Source organism: Epinephelus moara, chromosome 2, assembly GCF_006386435.1.
Source record: "Epinephelus moara isolate mb chromosome 2, YSFRI_EMoa_1.0, whole genome shotgun sequence".
NCBI classification, from domain to species: domain Eukaryota; kingdom Metazoa; phylum Chordata; class Actinopteri; order Perciformes; family Serranidae; genus Epinephelus; species Epinephelus moara.
In genome coordinates, this window is record NC_065507.1 from 3417990 (window position 1) to 3444142 (window position 26153).

Here is a 26153-nt window from a genome sequence, read left to right on the forward strand (position 1 = left end):
TCAACAGCTCCTCCCGTTGCGGAAGGCCGCCTCGGTCTGTTTAAACTAAAAGGGTTCCACCAATATGACTACCCTACGAGGCGGAAAATTGGGCACCTCGGATCAACTCGCCAATCCGGCTCTGTGTGTCTAAACGCTCGCAGCTTGTTGACAAAACGGCTCAACATTCGCGGAAAATGTGGCAGTGTAAAAGGGGCTAGAGAGAAATCATCTCCTGCAGTTTCTACAGCTGTCAGAATTCATCATTCTGGTTTCATGTTTACTCTGCAGCAGATGCAACAGTCATATAGATGAGATACTGCTAGTATGATGTTTTTGGTGGGCGGGGCTTAGCTGGAGGCAAAACAATTCTCCACAGGCATTAGCTAGCTTTATGCTCTCACTCAAGCTCTGTTGGCTTGTTTTAGACAGTGGAGGAAGATGATGTGCGTTCAGAAATACTCTTAACTCATTTCCATTCTTCTCTCCCTCTCTCTTCACCATGTTTGTTTGGTTTGCATCTCTCTCCATCTCTTCCTCATTCCTCCTGTCTTCTCCTCCTCCTCATCTTCGTGTCGAGCTCTCTCATTTTTCACTCATCTTTCTGTTCCTTCACTCACTCTCTCCCTCCGTGCCCTCCAGTGTGTGTGTTTCCTGTTGCCTTTAAAAGGTGATGAATGTGGCCAAGGCCTCTCATTATATTCCTCATTACACACACACACACACACACACACACACACACACACACACACACAGAATGCTTGTTTTTGTACCCAATTTAGGGAAAAAACAGAAACAGCAGAAGGAATGGGAGCGAGATTATTTTTCTTTGCTTGCAGCCACATTGTGTGTGTGTGTGTGTGTGTGTGTGTGTGTGTGTACTTTACTGTTATGATAAATGCAGTTTGGTGTAACTAGTTTCCATTCAGAGCATCTTTTTCTGACCAATCAGAGAGCTGCTTCACACAGGAAGCAGCGGAAATGGAAAGTTGATGCATTAATGAAACCAGCGACCAATAAGTTTGTGCACTCGAGGGCTGTTTTCAGTCTCACTTCCCCCCAACAAACATCTCCTGAGAGGGCAGATCATGAGGAGTAAACCTACAGAGGGCGAGTTTGCATCAAAATTTAGCGTAAATTTCTGGTGATCCAACCACAGACTGTATAAAATAATGGATGTAGTTGTTGTGACGTCACCCACTGGTTTGTGAACTCCCATTTTGAGGCCTTGAGTTTGCCATTTTGGCCTTCACCATCTTGGATTTTTGGAGCCAGAAGTGACCACAAGAGCGTGGAGAACACCCTAATGCTAGCTGCTAGCTTTGTTAGCACAGTGCATGTACAGCTATGGCTAACTGTCAGAATGCTAATGCTCACTTTTGCTACCAAAACAAGCTTAAAACCATTAAAACAAAAGTACAGTTACCTGCTGGAAGAACTGCACATCAGACTCTTCACACCTCTTCTTAACGTTCACGTTGTTACATTATGCTAACTTACCTTACGTGTGATGCAAACGAAGTATTTGGCCGTAATTGTGCCATAATTGCCCCGGAAATGAACGGAAAGCAACCAATAGCTTTGGCTAACTAGCTCTTTGTGCCAGAGTTTGCTCGCTCGTCGTTAGGAAGTCAACCAAATGCTACACAAGACTTTTCTAAGTGACCAAATGTTAGAATTAACTTGTCGGTATCTCTGACTCAGATTATTGATGGGCAAAGCAGTTCTTTAGATGTTATTGCATCACTAGAATCAGTTCATTAAAAAGATTCGTTCAAAAGATTTGTTCACTGAATCGTTCAGCGCTTGGTGGGAGGAGCCCTGCGTCTGCCCTGCACTGGAGAGTCTCAGCGTTTTAAGTTTGTTTATCTGGAAACTAAGTCTGTTAAAACAATGGGGAGGTGTGTGATTGTGTTCATGTGGCTTGACATTAGCCGTTAGCTTGGAAAAAACAGTGTATCGCTGAGAAGAAATTATTTGAATCACTCAGGGATCGGATCGGGGTTACGTCGTTCACCGAGTGATTCGTTCACAGATTGATTCGTCCCACTGTAGGCAGTCCCTCCCTGCACCCTGGCTGCCTTGCAACTCACGAGTGATTCATCGTTCACACGGACCGAATCGGCAGTTCCACTCCTGGCCTGCACGCTCGCTGCTGAGCTCAACTGAACTGAGAAATGACAAATCAGTTCCGGAAGTGATTCAGTTCAGTACGTTCACTCAACAGATTTGTTCTTTTGAACGATTTGTTCGCGAACGACACAACACTAACTCAGATATACCGACGGCGGGTTATTTTGGCGGGTTACTCCATTGTTATTACGTTGTGCAACTTGTGAACAGGCGGGACCCACCTGTCACTCAAAGTGGCCAAACCCTTAATTATGTGTAATTTTAAGCCTTAATAAAATGTAAACAGGTGAGTTATGTTAAATTCACCACCGCACAGTTGACATGAATGTTGACATTAGCTACAGGGACCAAGCCAGGCAGTAAACAAGTTGATTTCTGCTGTAAGGTTTGGCATTTTCACATCGAGGTCTGTGGGAATTGACTCGCTCTTGGAGCCACCCTCAAGTGGACATTAGAGGAACTGCAGTTTTTGGCACTCCAGCATCGCCTTCATTTTTCAGCCTCTGAGGTTGCAGCTTGTTTTGCACTCAAAAAAATATGAAAATATGCATCACAACAGGTGGATGGAAACACCTTCACAGAGGGTTGTGTCAGCTCTGGTGGTGCAAATATCCGTCAGTTATTTTATTTTTGGTATCTATGGGAGTTGTTGTTTAACTGGGCCTGATCGATGCAGTCTTGTAGGTTCCAGACGTATGCACCACTGACAGCTGTATCCAGGGTTAGAAAAACATGTGAGCCAACCAAGACTCCCACATTTTAAGATTCTGAAGTGATTTATTTTGAAACCAGTAACACCAACAACTAAATGCATGAAGGAAAAACTTTACAGGTGTGACACCATCTGCAGATGGAGCACTTCATTTCATGTTAGACTGCAGACACGGCTGAAGGAATTTATTTTTACAGTGCATGAAATTAGATTATTTTCTGTTTGGTAACCCCGCAGAGAGACGTCATGGATCCCAGTTTGGGAACTTGGACTGAAGCTGGCGCGCTGACCTCAGCCTCTCACAGATTATTTTCTGTTTCGCCAAATTTCTCTTCCTCCTTGGACGATTCTCCGGCTTCTTTTTTTGGCTAAATTTTCTGCCTCGCTCTGGCACGTTTTCTGTGAGTCAGTGTGTTTCAGTGTCCGGGCTTCTGTTTGGTTCAGTCTGTCAGTGTGTGTTTGGTGATGTGTCACTAATAAAACTGTGTGATGATGTGAAACTTCTTTGTGGTTTCTGGACTTTATAAATACTGTCTCGCTGTCTCTCTCTTTGCATTATCTCATCTGTCTCACCCCGACTCCTCTCCAGTGTAATCTAATTACTAACTACTACAGGAAATGACCTCATGTGGACTCTGACAGGATTTAAGTTTCCATTACAACATGACTGAGGGACTGCACGTACAGTATAAAGTGTTACTACTGACTCAGTCCAATAAAGTGAAACTCTTTCATTGAGTTCTTTGCAATTATTTATTTATACCTCAAAGAATTTAACTAGAATTAATTTAAATATATAATATATAACTTTTTCACATTAAACTGTCCAAAATGCATAATTTGCAATTTTGTATTTGCACAAATGAACAGTTTCAGACTTGACCAGTGACACCTAACCCATTAATTAATTCATTTCTGTAACCGCTTATCCTGTTAGGGATCGCAGGGGGCTGGAGCCTATCCCAGCTGACACTGGGCGAGAGGCAGGGTTCACCCTGGACAGGTCACCAGACTATCACAGGGCTGACACATAGAGACAGACAACTATTCACACTCACATTCACACCTACGGACAATTTAGAGTCACCAATTAACCTGCATGTCTTTGGACTGTGGGAGGAAGCTGGAGCACCTGGAGGAAACCCACACTGACACAGGGAGAACATGTCGGAGCACCTGGAGGAAACCCACGCTGACATGGAGAGAGCATGCAAACTCCACACACAAGCCCCGTCCCCCCCGGCTTTGAACCAGCCCTCTTGCTGTGAGGTGACGATGTGAACCACTGCACCACCGTGCTGTCTAACCCAAAGAGTAACAAAACACTGAACAACTGTTGCATTGTTTGCACTTCTGTTTTTGCACAACAGTGTTCATGCACTAAAATAAACAGTTTTATATTTTATCACACACTGGTGACCATTAAAAATAAACACATTGTCCCAATATGAGGGCATTAATTCTTTTCAAAAACTACTCACCGTTAGTTTTTTATACTTGTCAGGTCCTTTTCATCCCAAATCGCCAGGAGAAATAAAAAACAATACCAAACAAAAGCTCCGGTCTCCGGAGGTTAAGCCACATTTTTATGATATATATTTTTTCATCTTGGTCTTTTTTTTGTCTTCATCTTAAAATGGCTGAAGGAATTTAGTCTTTGGACATCTGGATCTTAATTTATCAGAGAAACAAACGTCTCGGCTCCAGCCCCTGCTATGCTGAACCACATTGGAGAAACACTGATTTTTAACACGAAACCTTTTTATTCAGTGTTTTCCACCGGGTTAAATCACTGGACCTGTTTGTTTTGGAGAGGAAGAGACCTCTGTGAATAATTCAGCTCCTGTTAAAAACCTCCTGAACATCTGGATCTTGAGTTATCAAAGAAAAAGCTGAGCACACATCAGCAGGAGCCGAACAAGCTTCAGAAAAACGCTTTTTTTTTTTTTTTACTGTGAAACTGTTTTATTCTGAAGATGTGAACAATCAGTAGATACCTGCTGCACAAGCTGTGTGTTGAATGACTCTCTGTGCATCAGAATAGTGGAAACTGGAGATCCAACATACAGTATGGAGTCCTGCGGCTGATGTGTTTAAATTCAGCCGCAGTGAAACCTGTTCTTTCTAAGTGGCTCTGAGTGAGAAACATAACGACAACATTGAGGGAACGTTTGTTTCCACAGTTTTTATGAGCTGTTCATCAGCTTGTGTAAAATATTTTTGACTCTAAATGACCTGTTGCCCCAAACGTTAGTCAGCCATCATGATGAGCTGTCCTCTGCACACATCAGACTGTCTGCTGCTTATTAACTTCCTGTTTTTGTTGTTATCTGTGTGACTTCCTGTCTGATGCCAACGTCTCTGACAGTGCAGTGGTTTCCTGTTCGCACCTTTAGCGTCTATCTTACAGGTCTGATGTGATATGATGTTCTGGTAGGTGAGCAGAGGCCGGATGCTGCAACTGGCGGTTGTGACAGAAGTTACGAACTGTTTAAAATATACATGTTCATGACATGTGTGTACCCAGTGTCTCAGTGGGTGGAGCAGGCGTCCCCAGCGGCCGTGGGCTCAATACCAGCCTGCAGGCCCCTGCTGCATGTCATCCCCCTCTTTCTTCCCTCTCACACTCAGCACTGTCCTATCAATTAAATGTGCTTTCCTTTAATTGCCCCCACAAAAAATAAATATCATGAAATGATAAATTCACAAAGGCTGAGCAAAACTGGAAACACTTTCTGAGGAAGCGCTGGGTGAGCTCACTTTAGCAGAAAGACAGCAGGGAGAACAGAAATGTTTCCCTCACCAGCTCCAGCCTCAGGCCTCCTGTGGACGGGTCTAATTAGTGAAACACAGTTCACCTGTGTGAGCAGCAGTGTGTCGACTCAACAATATCAGGACAGAGTTTTGGTGGCAGTGCCACATCAGATCTTTTAAACTGCTGCAGTCTGTGTATGTTCACGTGATGTTTTTATCACTCGCTGAAAACTTTAAGATTAAAACACTTTGATGAACTTACATGTTGTCTCCTTCTCTGTGTGTCTGCAGGATTATCTGGGCTGTATCATCGACTGCGGCTCTCTGCCTCTGAAACCGGAGCAGGTCAGCACGTTGTTCTGCAACATCGAGGACATCTACGAGTTCAACAGGTAACTCACTCACTCCACAATTCATTTTATATTAAAAGATAAATAACAATTCATATAGATATATGTAATATAAATACAGATATAAACAAATGAAAGAATAAACAAATACAGAAACAAAATAAATTAATTCATAAATAAATGCATAAATAAATAAATATAAAAAGGGACAAATAAATACTGAAACACATGAATGCATAAATAAATAATAAATAAATATATCGATAATAAATTAGTGACTAAAAGCATAAACAAATACAAAAATAAATGAATAAAAGAACAAAGAAATACAGAAGTAAATAAAAAAATGATGAAATAAATAGAAGAACAAATATACTAATAATAACTATGTAAATAAATAAATTAATAAGTGAATAAATAAATACATAAAAGGACAAATAAATACATGAATAATTAAACGAATATATAAATTAATGCACAAATAAATGATGAATAAATATATAAATAATAAATGAATGAGTAATTTAAAGCAGAAATAAACAAATACAGAAATTAACAAATAAAAGAACAAATAAACATATAGATAAATAAATGCATACATTTTTTTTTTTAATGAAATGAAAATAATGAAATAAAAGAAAAAGAAAAATAATACAAGAAAAAATAAATACCTGTACAAATATGTCAGTCGATAAATAACATTATTATTTCTATTGGACTGTTTTTCTGTGTCTGACTGTTAATGAATGTCAAAGAGGTCAAAATCTCTTTCTGATTGTCTATTTGTTTATTTATGCATTTATTTATTTACTTACTGATATTTAAGTCATTTTTCGTCCTACATAGCTCAGGAGGTATAATGAGTCGATCACTGATAACAGAGTTGGCGGCTCGACCCGTCATGTCCACAACTCAAAGCGTCCTGAGGACAAACACTGAACCTTTCCACTCGCTTTAGATAGAAAAGTGTTTTCTAAGTGTGGTCCATTTACTTTTTTGTGACCCCTGTGGAAATGAGCACATGATGAAATCAACTGGAGGTGAAATCTCAGGATTCAGTTTAAATTCTTGGTGTCACAGTTTGATTAAGAACTGACTCTGACTCTGATTCATTCACTGGCCTTAAAACATGAAAATACAGTTAGTCTTACTAGAAGTCTCTGTTTGACACCACAAATAACATGCAGCTTTTTTATTTGACAAATTTAACCGAAGTAATGGAAATATTGTGACAGTCTTCTGCTTGTTGTTTAATAATGAAATGAAAATGGTCCTTAATGACTCGACGCTGCAGCACCAGGAAATCCATCGTTATCCACCAAGCTGTTTGGACTTGAATGAAAGTTTTGTAAAGTGCTACAGCCTCGCTAACGCCACCCCTTAAATGTAAGTCACATGGAGCAGTAAAGCATAATGTGTTAGACTCAAATAAAATATACGTACTTCAAAACTGTAGACGATTACAGTACATGCACATCTCCACGTGTGTTCATGCAACGACTGTCCAGAAAGTGCTCACGAGAAGAAGCTGAGTTAACTGTTAACAGTCTGAGACGTTTTGGTTTGTGATGGACGCCAGCGATGCGTTTCATCGCAGCAGCATGAACAGGAAGTGCATGTTTTGACACGGAGCGTTAGCTGCCAGTTCATTAACTGTGAAAAATGTGTTCCACTGTTGAAAGAAGAGAGTGATGCAGGAGATTCTTCGGTGGCTTTGAGTTTCTGGAAAGTATCTTGTGGGTAACACATAGAGAGACAGAGATAAGCTGGTAGTGGAAACATTCAGAGGCAGAAATGAACAGAGCAAGGCACTGACGCTGCCAGGGCTGCGGGTTTGATTCCCACCGGGACGATCCCACCATGAAAAAGTGCTCTGCTGGGGCTTTTTGGGGGGATGGAAGCGTGCAGCAGCTGTTGAGCTCATATGACCGAACCAGATTCTTCAGGTTTTATAGAGACAGTGAGAGAGTGCCTGTTTCTGTGTCACGGCAGTTTGAGCAGCCGTCCCTCCTGGTATGTCCACATGTAGCCAAACAGCCGGGCCGTCTGCTGCAATGCATCATGGATGATTTTACAGTCCACATTCTGCAGTTCAGAGAGGAGAGTTCGCTGTGTCACTGCCGTCTGTCGGTCGCTGAGCAGACTGAGACGTTCCTGTGGAGGTCATGATAAGTGATTCCACTGAGTGTTTCCGTCTGCACTGCTTTTAATGTCTGAGGAAGGTTTTGTTGATTTATCAGGCGACGTTTGAATTTCACTCTGGGGATTACGAGGAACCTCCACTTTTCAGGGATGGAATGGTACACGTGTGCACGCATGAATGTGCTCGCCAAAGTGCAAAAATATACCATCAGTACATGACAATAAAAACACCAACACGCAGTGGACATGCAGCGGTTTGTGTAAAGTCCAGTTCAGACCAAAGATTTGCAAGGAAGTACAGAGAGTTGCTGACTGGAGATGATACGCCGTCTCGTGGTGGTCACTTCCTGTCAACGTTACAGATCAGAAGCACAGAGAGTTGCTGACTAGAGATGATACGCCGTCTCGTGGTGGTCACTTCCTGTCAACGTTACAGATCAGAAGCACAGAGAGTTGTTGACTAGAGATGATACACCGTTGGAGGATCACCTAATTGCCAGAAAAAAAAGTGGGCTTTCTACATTTTATGCAAACTATGGATACTTGGTTATGTTCGGAAACGTTTATGTTTTGGCTTAAAATACCTGCTTTTGGGAAACACACCCATGTTTGGTGGCTTTAAAGGTGCTGAAAAACCAGCAAGTTATTTGTTGTTTATTGTTTGTTTTGGTGTTGGACAGTGGTCTGCAGCTTTGCATGTGACAGCTTATATACAACATCACTTTAGAAACGTTGATATGACACTTCTAAAATGTACAAATGTGAAATATTCTTGGTTTTCAGAAACATACAGTGCCAACATATCCTTATAGTACGGTTCGTATGTTATTCCACAAAGTAGCGGGTGGTGCACTGAGAGCCTGGGAAGGAAGCTGTTAAAATATGTCACACACACACACACACACACACACACACACACACACACACACACACACACACACATAACCCTCCACCCTGCTGAGAGTCCTGTTTTCACACTTCACTTTCTTTGTGTTTGTTCCAACACGTACACACACACACACACACACACACACACTGAAGAACAATGTCACGAGCACACACACTCAAACACTAACAGTCAAACACAGTTTTCATTCCATCCAGGCTTCCTGCCCCTGGTTCTCATGGGAAATACAGTATGAGAGGGAGTGAGACAGAGAGAGCACTGCTGACCTTCTCCTCCTCCTCCTCCTCCTCCTCTCTCCTCCCTCTCTGCAGTCAGTTACAGTAATTACATTTTAGTTAATGAAGTTAATGAGTTTTATTAAGGAAATCCCCTCAAACTTTATTCATGTCTTCTGCCCAGCTTCACTTCCACGGCAGGGTTCAGTTTGACTCGAAGCGACTCACTGTTGGCACCAGGTGCTTTTTTTCTGTGTTGTTTTACACTGTGGATAATATATCTCCTCAGTGTGGGCGGGACTCTTAGCTGGTCGCCATAGCGACGCTGTGTGAAACTGCAGTAACATCATCTTCGATGCATACGTACGTAGTGTACAGTTGAGTCTACGTGCTGTACAGTGTCATGTACACAGTGTACCACGTAGTGTGTGGTGTAGATTGCGGCTGATGTTTTAACTCCACCCAGAACCTCGAGTGACATGGTATCAAAAGAAGTACCAGGTACTGTCCACAACTTCTGCTCACTGAAAAATAAAACTGAGTAGAGTCGAGTAGAGTCGGCGTGTACCATGCAGTGGAAATGAGGAATCTGTGTCTCTCAGGGTCGTCCAGAGTTTCTGACCTGGTTTCTCTCTGTCTCTTTCTTTGTCTGAGAAAGGAGAGAAAATAAGAAAACCCCCTTCTTCCCTTGTCCTGAGTCACACACACACACACACACACACACACACGCGCACACACACACACACACACACACACACACGCGCACACACACACACACACACACACACACACGCACATGCACACGCACACACACGCACACACAGAACCAGATGGGCAGACATAACAAGCCCAGAGTGGCTACATCATCCAGCATAGCTCAGGCATGACACCATTCAGCAGTGTGTGTGTGTGTATCGGTGTACGTACGTGTGTGTGTGCGTGTTACAGTAGGGAATAAAGCCATGTGTGAATAATGAAGTTTATTAACAACAATAACCAAACTGAGCGTGCTCAGTAATCACTGATTTAAATGATTATAATGATGAACAGCTGGTTATCAGATAAACTGAAAACGTCCTTCTGCTCCGTCTCACAGGGAAATATTTTACTTTTACTGCACCACGTTTATTTAATGTTACTTTACAGATTCAGATTATTATAAGAAATATAAACAACTAATAATAACGATGATGTATTAGTAAAGATTAAATCACCCAGCAGTATGAAAATCATTAAAATGAGCTCCACCTTCACCAACACATTATAATCCAAATATCCAAATATATTATTCTGCATATGAGTACTTTTACTTTGTGTACTTTAAGTATACTTATATGTGGTTTGGGGGTATATGTACTTCTTCCACTACCAAACACACACACACATTATGTTCATTCACACAGAGTGACGTCAGACACACTCGAACCACATGATCATCATCAGCGCTGTTTTCCCATGGTGCACTGGGCCAAGACCCAGCAGCTGAGTCACACTGATGATTGATGAGCTGTGATCGGTGATGTCAGACACTAATATATTGATGAGTGTGTATGTGTGCGGACAGTGAGAAAGTGAGGACATTTTTCACTTCTTCAACGGCCTGTTTGAGGGTGAAGACTTGGTTTTAGGGATGATTAGGTTCAGGTTAAGGGTTGGAGTCCAGCATTTAAGCCACGTTTCCACTGAGCAGTCTGGTATGATTCACTTCAGTTCAGTACGCCTGTTTTTCTGATTCCACTGTAAAAAGTTGTGGATGGTACCAACAGAAGCGTTCCTTAGCGTCCCCATGTTTGGTCCCCCCTCTGTTGGGGTACCTAGCACACAGATCTGGTACTAAAAGGTGGAGCTAGAAACCCTGCAGTCTGATTGGTCAGTAGAGGACGGTCACTCTGGTTTTATGTAACCTCTGTTCATACATCAGTAAACTACAACTATAAAATGAAAGAGGAAAAAATAACTTCATTCACTGGGCCGACTGCCGGCAACTTTTAAGGTGGAACATTAACTTGTAATGTTACTCAATCGACGTTCGATGTTCGACCGACATCAAAGAACTAGCGGCGACGAAAGCCAGCTGTTGCGTCATCTATGTCGCCTCACGTCGCCTCACATCGCCCTGTGTCAGTTGCATTTGAACACACTACATGGACTACATCCGACGGCCAAGTAGCACGTACGTTCTGCGCCTGCGTGAGAGAGAGCGGAGTGAGAGAGTGGTACATCCTGTCAACCGAGGAGTTTCCTATCCGTACAGCCGAGCACAGCAGCACCTCCACGGACTATTACATCCAGACGGTCCCGGTGTTTCCTCCTCAGGCTCCACTTCACTCAGCTGCCCGATAAACCCGCTGCTTCTTCCCACTTTAACCTGAATAACAAACCAGGGCTCGGTGCTCCGGTTGGATCCAAACGGAGAGCCGGGGCTAGCTCAGAGACTAGCGGAGGCTAACTGGCTGTGCTTCCCTCCGGTCATGCTGCGGCTAACGCTCCGCTAGCCGCTCCCAGCTAGCTCCGGTTTGTTATTCAGGTTAAAGTGTGAAGAAGCAGTGGGTCTGTGGGGCAGCTGAGTGAAGTGGAGCCTGAGGAGGAAGCACCGGTTAGCCCCGGTTTCACTACAGGCAGATTCACTCGCTACAGGGGCGAGGAAATAAAACCTGAACAGACAATCAGAGTGATCTCTCTCACTGACAAGCTCCGCCGCCGATTCAACATGCTCAATCGGCTGAAAAGCCGCCGGCGCCAAAGTGCCGATGGCGCTGGACTCACCGCAAAAACTAGGGCGACAGATGCTTACTGACGGCCCGACTTTGGTCGACAGCTGACCATCGGCTTGGTGTGTCAGGGCCTTTAGTTGTAGCAGTTAAGGTAAGGGAAAGGGGCGAGGCAATGCCTTATGTCATAGACAGAAGTATAAGAATGTGTGTGTGATGGTGCTTTGCTTTATTTCTGTTTTTCTTCTCTTCCCTCTGAACTTTCTGTTTTCTTTTGTTTCATATTTTATGTTTAATTTTCTCTGTGTGTTCTCACGTTTCTCCCTCGCTGTGGTTTAATATTTGACCTTTAGCCCCTCCATGCTAACCAGGGCGTCTCAAGCAGATTTGCACTGCTATCCTTGTGAGGACACTTGGTGACATCATGCATTCCTCAGCCTGTTAACCCAAACCTGATTCTAACCTTAAACCTGAAACCAGGTCTGGACCTCCAGACGGCTCTTTGAAGTCGTAAGGACCAAAGATAATCTCCTCAATCCTAACTGCTCTTTACGAGAAGTACAAGACCTCACACACACACACACACACACACACACACACACACACACACACACACACACATTCCTCCCATGGTTGCTGTGGATCTGTCTAAATGTTGTGTGTGTGTTATTCTTATAATATCTCATATCTTCGTTTTATGTAATGAGCTGAGTTATGGGTCTGTGTTTATCAAGCGTCTCCTGGGAATAAAAGTTCAGACTAAAACCAGTCGTAGCTCAGAGCTCGACTTCAAAGTTATTTATGAAGCTCAAACTCTCAGAGATGATTTTCAGCAGAAGAAGAAGGACTCCTGAGAGGAAGGGAGACGTCACAGTTTGAGTCACAAAGTATAAATTGGAATGACGTGTTGTAGTTTTCATGACGGTCACGATTTGGAGACAGGTAAAAGAGCATTGCTCTGTATGTTTAATGTCTACACAGCGTGTGTATATTTTGAAAGTACATTTGGTTTTTTGCACCTGATTGATAATCTTTAGTGTTTATATGTTGTCTTATTTGCACCCTCCCCCATTTTTTTTTTTACAGCAATCTACTGCACAACAATTCCCCTCGAAATGAATAAAGTCTTAACCAACTGTATTTGATCTTTGGCATTTGGAAGTGTTTACACCATCTTGCACCAAAAGTGGACTGATTTTTCCACCGTGAGACACTTGATGAATATGGACCATATTTTGTTTGATGGCTGATTCCTTTTTTTTTTGTCATTATTCTTTATTTAGGATCCCCATTAGTCGTTACTGCAGTAATGACTACTCATCCTGGGTCCACACAAAACGCAAAAACAAGACAAACTATTAAATTATGACATCATAGACAATCTACAACATCGTATGCTTCTCGCTGGCAATAGGCGTTGTGTTTTTGGGTTGTCTGCAACATATGCACATACACTCATCAGTCTCATTCTCATGAACACGATATCTCAAGAACACCTTCAGGGAATTATCTCAAATTTGGCACAAACGTCCACTTTGACTCTGATGAACTTGCCAGAACAACAGAGGACGAGTTAACGGTACCCTTTACCTCCTTTTAGGCCATTGATTTACCTGTCCCTGTCACACCACTGCTAACAGAAGAAAGTTAATAACTTCAATCTCAGCATCAGAAAAGTTTTTCTTTCTCTTTTTCTTTGTTTGCTCCATGTGCACAGATCAACAGGATGCACCTATGCTATTGTTGCGCGCTGTCAGTTTACGGCATTCATGAACATGCGCGATCAAATCTGAGTTTACCACGGCCTTCATGAATCCGGTGTAGTACCAAGGTTTTTTATGTGCAGATCTGCTTGCAGATTTAACAACATCTCATGAATGAGACTAAATGTTTAGATGACGGAGCTGTTGGATGGTTAAATGTCTTCAGGGCGGAGGTGAAGCTGCAGCTCTTTCATATAAAGCTCCCACTGATAGTTATACGATTACAGCGCTGAGAGCCATAAATCAAACACAAGTCTGAGGGATTTGTTAAACTTTTGCACTCAGGTATGTTTTTATAGCTCGATACCCACCGTGAATTATACAAGACAGTCGACAGTAAATACTGTGTGATTTAGTGGTGTGAGTGTGCAGGGTGGTCTGCTGCTCGGATCACTCCGAGCATGAAACAAGGCACGTTTTAATTTCAAAGTGTTTTGTACAATCTATACAGCAGGTATAATTAGTGTAAAGACGCTGTCTCTGAGGGAACCATCACTGTCTGCTCACTGCTGTTTGATTGTGAACCTCTGGGGCAGATTTGGAAAAGCTCGCCAAGCTGCAGACCACTGTTTGAGACCAACAAGAAACAAAACCGTGATGTTTTTCAGAGTCATTTCTGTGTTTCAAGCAGCTTTTCAGCCCCCATGCATGGGTGTTTTTTCCAGCTGGGATAGTGCCACTTAAGTTGTTTTTACGGAGAGATCTCTGTTTTTCCTGCCAGGATTGGGCCATTAAAATCAGGTATCTCAAGCCAAAACACAATCTTTTCTCAACCAACCTTTGGATTGTTTCGATTTTCAGTCTATAACAAGTGAAAATATTCCCAGTAGCAGGACGTCTCCCAGTAAAACAAGTCCACCTGAAAGAGGTCTTAAACATTTCAGTGCTCCTGATTTATTCGTACACTTTCCCTGATAGTAAAGTCACATTATAGGACGGTGAATGAGTGATTACAACGTGGCTGCAGACCATTAAAGAGAAATAAAGTCATATAAAGATAAGCAGACTCAGTGAGTGTGAGACAGTGTTTATGTTGGCTCGCTGCACTCCAGGCTCAGACAGCGGTGATAAACAGCTGTCAGACACTCTGTTGTATCAGAGCCGGCGCTCTCAGCTTCATCACTGCTGTTTCCACCTCTGACTGCACATAAATCAAAGGCACCTGAGGCAGCAGCAGCAGCAGGTTGATCTTGGCGCTGCTGTTGACACTGATTGCAGGCTGGTCCTGATGAAAGAAAGAAAACTAGCTACACAATCTGAACTGGAACTTCAGAGACGTCCAGGAGACACAAGAATATTTACTGTGTCTAAGTTTAGTTTTGAGGTACGTTATACTTCTACTCCACTACATCTCAAACCACTGTAGTTTTGTTTTCGCGACCATTTGTCACAAGTTTAAATGAAGATCTAAGACTTTTTATGCACTCAGTAGATTTATTTCTCCCAAATTTTGGAAACAAATTTGTTAAAATCCACGTCAGAGAGCACTTCTCCTTTTCCAAGATAATCCATCCACCTGACAGGTGCGGCTGATCATTACTACACAGGTGTGCCTCGGGATGGTCACAGTGAAAGGACACTCTGAGATGTGTTTGATCACACGACACAGTGACACGTGTGTCACAAGGTTTTAGGGAGCGTATCATTGGCATGCTGACTGCCAGCACATTCTCACCCCAACCTTGTCACATATCGGCCTTTGGTCATGGACTTTCAATATCGAGGTATGATGTGCAGGGTACCCTGGGTGTGTTGCTTGTTGACGTTCTGGGACAGTGTGGTGGTTGGGTTCAGGAACAAAAAACAGGGTTTGGCTTTACAATCTTACAGGAAGTGAACACCGGCCTCCTGGGTGAAAGTCGGTGGTTGTTGAACCCATCTATCACCCCTCCTGCCCGCCCTACTCAGACTTCCTCTGCCTTAATTTTTGTTCTTATCTCGCTGTGTTTCTTCCTGATGCTTCTGGGCGTCTTTAAACAATAGCTGTGACCGGCCCTGTATCATGCCAACATGAAAGGACAGCTTTTTTTGTTGGTGTCTGATGCTGGAAGTCACTGACTAGGCGCCGGATTTTGACGACTTCAGTGTGAGACTTCGGATGTTTGACTGCAGGAATGTCCATCAGAGCTGTTGCCTGTAACGTAAATGCTCATTTCACTGCTTAAAGACGTCTCCAGCATTGTTTGTGTGAATTTGGCGGTACATCCAGCCAACCTCACATTCGCACAAGTCCTACGACGGACTGCTCTCAGGTCAAGACCCCGGTGAAGACGATTAGTAAGCATGCAGATGAGCTCTACTTAGATTATTTCTGATGGTTTGTGCAGAAATTCTTCGGCTGTGAAACCCAGCTGTTGAATCAGCTGTTGGGTGGCTGGTCTCAGACGATGTTGCAGGTGAAGATGCTGCATGTGGAAATCCTGAGCTGGTGTAGTTACACGTGGTCTGTGTTTGTGTGGATGGTTGGATGTCCTGCCAAATTCACGGAAACTGGTGATCATTCAGCGTCATATCTCAGGAACAGAAGGGGAGACATTTGGTCAGAATTGAAGCTGTGCTGATTGTGTAGGTCTTCTGTGTGTGAAGCATCCATGTTTTCACTGACATGGATGGAGACTGTCAGAGACACTTGATGTGTTCTCGGAGGCATACAGCGGCAAAGTGACAATTCTAGTTGTGGATTTAATTCAATAATTTTCGGTTCCATCTGAACACACCCAGCCTGTGTTAACACTTTTTCCTCTGATATTCAGAGACACACAAACTGCTGTCTTTAAAAAAGTAATTTAAATTTGGATTTTCATTCTCGTCTCGTTTCTGTAAAACAGACTCACCAAAAGCTGTGTATTCATAAAACTAAAATTTACCTCCAAATCTCACAGGACTAAACCGATAAAGTAACTTTTAAGTATTTCCTTACATGTTCCTTCATCTCTCTTTTTATCAGTTATGTCTTATAAAACCCTGTCTTCCTCCTCCTCCTCCTCCTCCTCCTCCTCCTCTTCTTCCTCCTCCTCCTCCATCTATCGTCAGTTTAGTTAAGCAGCATATCTCAGATACCGAACCGTCAGCTGCTGTTTATCACTCTGTTAAAGAGTCCCCTCGCTCCGTTTGAGGATGAAAACCAGACACGTCGGCCCCCGTTGTGTTTGGTTTGGCCCTGGCCTGCCATTGAGGGCCCGGCTCAGGCGCTCGGGGCTCGGGGGGTCACAGGGTCCTGTGGGGTCAGGGTTAGGTTTGTGTATTTAACAGCTAAGACCCCTGAGAAAAGAAGTGAGATGATAAAATATTTTTGTGCAGCTGAGGCGTGAAGACCCAGGAGGGCTTCTCAGAAACAAAATCTAAATATTACAGTAATATAAAGGAAACAAAATCTCAATGAAATAACAAATTAATTAATAAAATTGAGATTCAAGTGAGCTACAGAAAATTAGCCTCACTGCTACATGCCACTAAATCCCCTTGAATTCCACACACTGTTCCTTTAAGTTTCTGCGCTTTAATTTCATAGAAATAAACTGACACTGATGCTGCCTGGAAAGAACAAAGATAAATCTGAAAACTGATGGAGGATTTGGAAAATGATCAAAATGAAACATTGGTTTTAAAAGCTGTTATTATTTCCACATTCATCAGCAGATAATAAAAAACAACATGTTTGTTCGTCTAACTCAGCAAATAAACATCAGATTAATGGGATCCAAAATTCTGGATCGATTCTTTGAAATAATGCACAAGTTTGAGTGAAAATACATTTTGGTAAAACATGAAACAGAAACATCGATATGGTGCTTTAACGGCTCTTTTCTGGCTTTTATTTTCTTATTTTCTCTCCTTTGTTTTCCTCCAAACGTTTGACTGTATTCCCACAATAAAGACACGCTCCTGTCTGTCTTTAATTATCAGACATTTTTCTCCCTCAGTGTGCTGATGTCTTTTTTCTGACCCTCCGTCCGCTGTCAGTCCGTCTGTCTCTTCATTTTCTTCATTTTCTCTCACTCGTATTAAACTGCTTTTATTGTGGCGTGGTTTCTCTTTCTCTCTGCCTGACATTGTCTCTACCAGCGAAGCAAAAAAAAAGAAAAACACCCAGAATTCCCTCTTCCTCTCCCACAATCCCCCACTAATGATGTCCGCCGGCCACAAAATGAGGCCTGACGCCAGAGGAGAGCAAGCGGGTGAGGGACCAGTGTGTGTGTGTGTGTGTGTGTGTTTGATAATGAGAGACTTGATTTCGGCTTGTTAACTAAGAATGCAGCGAGAGTTCTGTGGTGTAACCTCATATGTGGTGTGTGTGTGTGTGTGTGTGTTGGCGAGGAAACAAACCTCACATATCTCTAATTTAATCTCCCGACCGTCTTTATTTACACCCGTCCACACTGATCCTCAGAGCAAGCTTTAAGTTGAGTCTCTGTGCTGTGAGATCTGCAGAGCTGGAGGACGTGTTCAGGTCTTAAACTTCTACAGTGTGGAAATACTCTGTGCAAGTAAAAGTCTTGCATTCAAAATCTTACTCGAGTAAAAACATGAAAGTATTAGCACCAAAATATTCCTAAATGACCGTAAATAAAAGTACTCATTATGCAGAATGACCCACTTCAGAATGATATGCATCAGCTGATCAGCCAAAACATTAAAACCGCGGACAGGTGACGTGAATAACACTGATCATCTTGGCAACGTCACTGTAAGATGTCAGTGGCCCCCCAGCAGGACAATGCCCCACGACATGCTGCAACAACTGCTCACGGTCACTTTTGGCTGCGCTGAGTCAAGCCATGCCACGCAGATTTGCATTTCCATTATCAGTTTAGACGAGCCGTGCCGTGACGAGCTGCGCCAGAGATGGACCTTCTCCAGAGTAGGTCCAACAGCCGGGCCGCCTGCCCTCAAGAGGGTAGCGGTAACATCTTAACGACCGCAGCCAAACCTGCGGACTCTCCTCCCCTCTGTCTGCAGGAGACCAGAGAGTTAGACATTTTAAAAAGTCTCTGTCAACAGCTTTTCTTCAATAAAGGCAAGTCTTATGATGTGGCAGGGAGGAACAGTGAAAGCAGAAACAGCCACAGTGAGATGTTGATGAAGAGCTGCAGACAACAGGCTCTTACTGCACCTCTGCAAACAGCTCACCTCCAACAGGTTAACTTCTTCTACCTGCCCTGCTGTGGAAAAACACATGCAGTAAAAATAACAGGGGACTTTAGCTGCTGCCTTTAAACATCATCTCTTAAGACAAGCTCTCATCAGTTAAAGACACACCTTCAAGAGGTAGCCCTGTTGTAATGGAAATGCAAATCCCTGCTGTGCTGGGCTGATGGCCCAAACCAAACCGAACGATGCCAGCCCATGACTGTCGAAAAGGGGTAGAAGAGTTCAAGGCGTCGACCTGGCCGCTAAGTTCCCCAGATCACAATCTGATCGAGCATCTGTGGGACATGCTGATACCCCACCTCAACACTCAGAGGACTCAAAGGATCTGCCGCCAACGCCTCTGTGCCAAACACAACAGGACACCTCCAAGAGGTCCTGTGTCCATGCCTCAACAGGTCAGAGATCAGGGGCACCTCAGGAGTACCTGCAGGTCGATGCCTTGAGGTCTTGGCATGGGCATTGTCCTGCTGGTGGGGTCACTGCCATCAGGGAGTACCAGTGCCATGAAGGGGTGTAGGTGTTTGGAACCCTTTGAACTTTCGTCATTCTAAGATTCACCGTGTTTCTTCTCCTAACCGTAACCACAGTAACGTTTATTGCCTAACCTCTATAACTGTACGTTAAGGACGACACATCATTCTTGGGGCGCTCATTCGTAGGTTATTATAGAACCGTTCTATGAGGATACATTGGAACATGTGACGTCACTTAAGACTGACGTTATGGAACCGAGCTTTTTTCATTTGGCAGCTTCGGCTCCTCCGTCCTCACGTCTCCTCCTCTCTTCCTTTCTCTCACATCCTCGCTGGTAGGAGCTATGATGCAAGGAAGAGACATGAATGAGGAAAGCGAGGAGACACGTTAGCAGAATAAAAACCAACGTCTCTCTCCTCATCTTCCCTCCACACTCTGTCTCCCCTCCGTGCCTCCTCTCCAGATTCACAAACCTCTTTAAACTCGTCAGATATTTGGATTTCCTCCTCGCTCGCTCTCTCACACTGATCCATTTTAATGTTTCTCTCCTCTTTGTTACAGTTCGTCTGATGTCATGTAAAATATATTTAGCCGTAAAATCAGCCCTCCAGCAGCTCCACAGTTTCCTGATATATTGTTCAGTGAGCTGCACTTTTCAGATAGTCATCAGACATTTGGCCCGTGTTTCTGCCTAGCAACCAAAATCTGTTTCAGGAAGTAAAAACAAAACTTCTGGGAGATTGTTCCAGAAGTTTTCCTGCTACAGTTGATTTTAGTGCTCAGGTGCTCAGAGAGGTCTGCCTGTTATCTTTTAATGGCTGCACAGAGGTCTTTAAACGTCCTCAACACACACACACGAGCAGGGAAATATTCAATGTACATGATTGGAGATGAAGAAATGTTGAACAGCTGCCGAGTCAAACCTTTAAAAGGTTCATGTTTTTTCCTTTTGGTTTATTTTTGCAAATATAAAATGAACACAGGCGCCAGTTTGCTGGGACCGTGTACAAATATGCATCCATATATTGCCCCTTTTTGCCAATTGGCATGAACACAAACACACACTTAACACACACACACTTGACCTCTATGCTAAATTTCAGCCTTCCAGGGCAAAAACTGTGGCGGTCTAATGGTAGGGCGCAGAAATAGAGCTGTTGGTCACAGCTGAAAAATGTAGGAAAATGTAGTTTAGTTTGATTTGAATAAATCCAGAGCTCCAACTGTTAATTATTTTTATGCCCACACACTTTAGGTAGTTGTACGTCCGTCCCATTCTCATTATATCTCAAAAATGCTTCAGAGAAACTTTTTTTCAAATTCGTCAAAAACACTCACTTCAGCATGAGGATGAACTGATTAGATTTCGGTGGTCAAAGGTTTCGTGAACGTAATATCTCAAGAAGGCCTTGAGGGAATTTCCTCAAATTTGGCACTGATGTCCACTTGGACTCAACAGCAAATTAATTAGAATTTGGTGGTTGAAGGTCAAAGGTCAAGGTCACTGTGACCTCTCAAAACATGTTTCAGGCCAAGAATTAATGTGCTGATTCTAACAAAACTTAACAGAAAGGTCTAAAGGTCCTGACACACCAAGCCGACGGTTGGCCGTCGACCAAAGTCGGGCCGTCGGTGAGCGTCTGTCACCCTAGTTTTTGCGGTGTGTCCCGCACTGTCGGCACTTCGGCGTCAGCGTCGGTGGCTTTTCGGCCAATTGAGCATGTTGAATCGGCGGCAGAGCTTGTCGGTGAGAGAGATCACTCTGATTGGCTGTTCAGGTTTTATTTCCTCGCCCCTGTAGCGAGTGAATCTGCCTGTAGTGAAACCGGGGCTAACCGGTGCTTCCTCCTCAGGCTCCACTTCACTCAGCTGCCCCACAGACCCGCTGCTTCTTCACACTTTAACCTGAATAACAAACCGGAGCTAGCTGGGAGCGGCTAGCGGAGCGTTAGCCGCAGCATGACCGGAGGGAAGCACAGCCAGTTAGCCTCCGCTAGTCTCTGAGCTAGCCCCGGCTCTCCGTTTGGATCCAACCGGAGCACCGAGCCCTGGTTTGTTATTCAGGTTAAAGTGGGAAGAAGCAGCGGGTTTATCGGGCAGCTGAGTGAAGTGGAGCCTGCGGAGGAAACACCGGGACCGTCTGGATGTAATAGTCCGTGGAGGTGCTGCGGTGCTCGGCTGCACAGATAGGAAACCCCTCGGCTGACAGGATGTACCACTCTCTCACTCCGCTCTCTCTCACGCAGGCGCAGAACGTACGTGCTACTTGGCCGTCGGATGTAGTCCGTGTAGTGTGTTCAAATGCAACTGACACAGGGCAACGTGAGGCGACGTAGACGACGCAACAGTTGGCTTTCGTCACCGCTAGTTCTTTGATGTCGGTTTGGTGTGTCCGCACCTTAAGGGAAACTTGAGTGGCAGGGAAGCATACAACCACAGGGCGGTAGCTGTAGTTTTTTACTGTAGAATGTCTGCTGTCATGACGTCTGCCTCCAGAGAAGTCTGCATTGTTACTGGATGTGCATTGTGAAGGTCATATATGGGACCAATTTGGTTGAATTTTAACTGAGAGTCCTGCCAAATGCTGTGTGTGTACTGAAAACAATGCCCCTGCTTTGGTTTGAAGGCTGAACAATAAGTTTCATGTTTTGCAGAACATTTCTTTATATTTTCATTCTTGTTACGTTAAAAAGTGCTTTGTGATCTTAAATGTTTTTCTGCGTTCACTGTGCTCCACTTTTTTTGTATTTGAGTGCTGTATGACTTCCATTTTTATGCCTCACAGCACAACATCCAGTACTTAAAACACTGCATAGAAGTATGTGTGCTGAAATCTTGTCTACCAGTTTGGACTTATTGATGTTTCCAACACCTTGCCAAGACGAAGCTGTGTGGAGCGTTAGTCGTCCCGCAGCGTTCTTACTGTGTTTGAAATTGGAAATTTGTTGCCAAAAGGTTGCAAACATCCAAAAGTCATGGAAGTCATTTAGCGTACTGTAATTCCCATACATACAGGATATATAAACAAAATAAATGACTCGAGGACTGAGCCAAGCTCATGTTGCAGCTTTTTCCCTCTGACCTTGTTTCAGAAATGAGACTGTGTGGTGTCTCACAGAGAATCACTCAACATGAGTCTGAAAGACAAATCTCCGACTCTGTGGGCAGATATCTAGAAATGCAAAATGACTCTGGGCCAAACTGGTTTATAGATTTTCATTTGCTGCTGAATACCTCCTGGACAGTAACATGATGGTGTGCAGAGGTGTCTGCTGCAGCTGCTCTCTGTCTGCTTCATTACTCACTTTAATTTCCTTTTTAATGGCCGCTCATTGAAGACTTGTGCTCAGAGGTGACGACTCTCACCGAGCACATAAACCACCATGAAAACTTCATAACAGGCCATCAAAAAGACAAACTCCAGAACTGTATTTATGTGCATTTATTCCACAAGAGCAGTGATGCAGAAATACTGAACAACTGTTGGGCTGAAGAGAAGTGAAAACTGGGGATAAATACAACTTTCAACTGGCAAGTGATTTGTTTCCATGTAGCCTGGCTCCTTCTTCTGACCCACACAGCAACACTTTGTTTTCTCTGCTGTGGGACAAACAGCTCGGCTCTACTCAGGCTTCAAACAGGGACAGTTTAGTTTCTGTTACAGACCCAAACAAGACCAGTTTGGTTTAAACAAGAGGGACAAACAAGACTACTTTGGTTCCAACTACAGGGCCGATCAGGGCTATATTGGTTTGTAACTAAACAGGTCTAGTTTGAATTTTAAGTCAGGACACAAAGCCAAAAAGGGCTACTTCAGGTCCAGACAGGCTAAGCAGAGCTATATTGGTTTGTAATTATTACCAAAAACCAGTGGTTTGGTTTTCATCTCAGGACTAAATGGGGATAAAACGCCAAACTGGTCTAGTTTGGTTTCTAAGTCAGGGATAAACAATGTAAAACTAAGCAGTTCTACTTTGTTTTTACCGTTAGGGCAAAAAGGCTTGATTTGTTTCTAGTTTCTTACAAAAAATGGGTAGTTTGGTTTTTTCCTCAGACCGGCGAGCAGTGGCATCAGGAGGAAACGTGGCGGGATAACTACGAAAGTAAAAGCAGCGGATGTGCTAATCAGGGCAGGCGGAAGGGGTGGTGGATGGGTTCAACAGCCACCAACTATCACCCGGGCAACGGTGTTTGCTTCCCATAAGACTGTAAAGCCAAACGCAGTTCTTTTTGCTCAACTCAACGACATGCTTTCGTTGTCTAAATCCAACAACGTGCCTTTGTTGTCGCCTCACGTCGCCCTGTGTCAGTTGCATTTGAACACACTACACGGACTACATCCGACGGCCAAGTAGCACGTACGTTCTGCGCCTGCGTGAGAGAGAGCGGAGTAAGAGAGTGGTACATCCTGTCAGCCGAGGGGTTTCCTATCTGTGCAGCCGAGCACCGCAGCACCTCCACGGACTATTACATCCAGACGGTCCCGGTGTTTCCTCCGCAGGCTCCACTTCACTCAGCTGCCCGATAAACCCGCTGCTTCTTCCCACTTTAACCTGAATAACAAACCAGGGCTCGGTGCTCCGGTTGGATCCAAACGGAGAGCCGGGGCTAGCTCAGAGACTAGCGGAGGCTAACTGGCTGTGCTTCCCTCCGGTCATGCTGCGGCTAACGCTCCGCTAGCCGCTCCCAGCTAGCTCCGGTTTGTTATTCAGGTTAAAGTGGGAAGAAGCAGCGGGTCTGTGGGGCAGCTGAGTGAAGTGGAGCCTGAGGAGGAAGCACCGGTTAGCCCCGGTTTCACTACAGGCAGATTCACTCGCTACAGGGGCGAGGAAATAAAACCTGAACAGCCGATCAGAGTGATCTCTCTCACCGACAAGCTCTGCCGCCGATTTAACATGCTCAATTGGCTGAAAAGCCACCGACGCTGACGCCGAAGTGCCGACAGTACGGGACACACCGCAAAAACTAGGGCGACAGAGGCTCACTGACGGCCCGACTTTGGTCGACAGGCCGACTGTCGGCTTGGTGTGTCAGGGCCTTAAGGCTGAGCCCAGACACACCACAGAAGAAACTCATTTCATCTGCTTGTATTTGTGATCTCATTCTTTCAGTCACTACCCAGAGTTTAGGATCGTAGGTGAGGGCTGGGACGGAGATGGACCGATGAATCGAAAGCTTTGCCTTCTGGCTCAGCTCCTTCATCTCCTGTAATAACAGTGTAACGTTAATGCCTCTATATGCTTCAAACAAAAAGCATTTTGGATCATCGAACAGGATCTTAAATCTTCTCTCTGACAGCAGAACCCTTGGGGGGCTTTATTGGATCATCTCTGTAACTTTCCAAGTCTGGTGCTCATCATCAGTTGTCTGTATGATCTAGTTTGTTGAGATGATTTAGTTTCCACAGCAGGAGAACAACTGTTTATCCCTGATTCTCCCTGTATGTTGATCTAATAGAGACCATGTTCTGCTCCGTGTTTCATGTCCTCATTAACCAGTAAATGAGCAGATGTTACAGATGTTACTGTGATACACATAAAGACCAGAACATTATGAACATGTGAACATGCAAAACTCTCTCTGCAGTGGGCTCAGAGGTCAGAGGGCGGGGCTTGAATCCCGACTGTGATCCGGGTTAGAGTTCAGACAGAAACATCCAGCAGGTCAAAGGTTCTCGCTTCGCTTTGGATGCTGAACGTCAGCTTGTTGAAAGTTTTCTGAGGTTACTGATGCAAACACACAGTCACGCACAAAAGTGATTTGGACGTTTTCTAGTATGTAAATATCTTTTTGTGAGTGTGTATAATGTGTGTGCGGTGCATGAGTGTGTGTGTGACAAGTCCTGGCTGAAACAGAAAGATGGATGGATACAAGTGAATTAAGATGGAGCGATAAAGAAATGATTTGTGGAAATTGGTTTTATCTGTGTGTGTGTGTGTGTGTGTGTGTGTGTGCTGCAGCAGTATTTGGGACTTGGCAGGATGGAGGGATGACGATGAGGATGGATTGTGGGAACGGAGGGAGAGTTTTCAGGATGAACGTCTGCCAGCTGTAACAGTCTGCAGGTTCTGGAGTCAGTTTGGTGTCACACTAACCCTTCAGACTGTTCTCACTCTGACTGAACTGCACAACAACTGCGATGGCATTGTTACTTGTTACAGTGTTAAATGTTTTCCAGTGCTCCCAGCAAAGCAATCTGGCTGTGAACCAGCGTTTTAGTGAAGCTCTGTGGGAGAATTATGACCTGTTTATGCTGTTTTCTATCTGTAGTTGTCAGTGTGGTCCAAACAGGGATCCTGCAGGTCCTGCAAGACCCAACATGAGAAGATGCAGGCACAGGATGTATTTACTGTAATTATGGACGCACCAGTCCAACTTTTGTTGCCCTTAACTCCGGGTATCTGCTGATACAGATGGCAGATTTAAACTGTGTATGCCTCACTGTGTGGAACTCATTGAGATCATTTATTTATTCATTATCTGTAACCACTTATCTTGTTCAGGGTCACTGGGTGGCTCAAACCCAGCTGACATTTGTTGAAAAATACCAACCAGGTCTCACTCAGAAGTTGTCAAAAACCTGTGCTTACTCAGTGACTTCCAGCGTCAGACACCAACGAAAAAGCCGTCCTTTCACATCGGTATGATGCACAGTTGGTCGCTGTTATTGTTTAACAGCAGCGCCAGGGGGAAATGTGGTGGACAACAATGACAGTTAAAGGGAAATTTCGGTTTATTTCAACCTGTCTCCTATCGTCCTAAATTTGTTTCAAGTGACTAGTGACATAGAAATAATAGTTAGCATGTTAGCCGTTAGCCTAGATACAGCCGGGGCGCATAGTAGCGTCAGACCTGTTAAAAC

General features: G+C 44.0%; 1 protein-coding gene across 1 annotated transcript in view; it reads left to right on the forward strand.

Moving 5' to 3' along the window:
* The window catches only part of plekhg2 (pleckstrin homology domain containing, family G (with RhoGef domain) member 2), a 138349-nt gene that overhangs the window by 48946 nt on the left and 63250 nt on the right, over positions 1–26153 (forward strand). The window contains exon 4 of the mRNA XM_050061866.1: positions 5870–5970. Coding sequence (XP_049917823.1) covers positions 5870–5970 — 101 coding nt within the window. The remainder of the gene's footprint in view (positions 1–5869; positions 5971–26153) is intronic.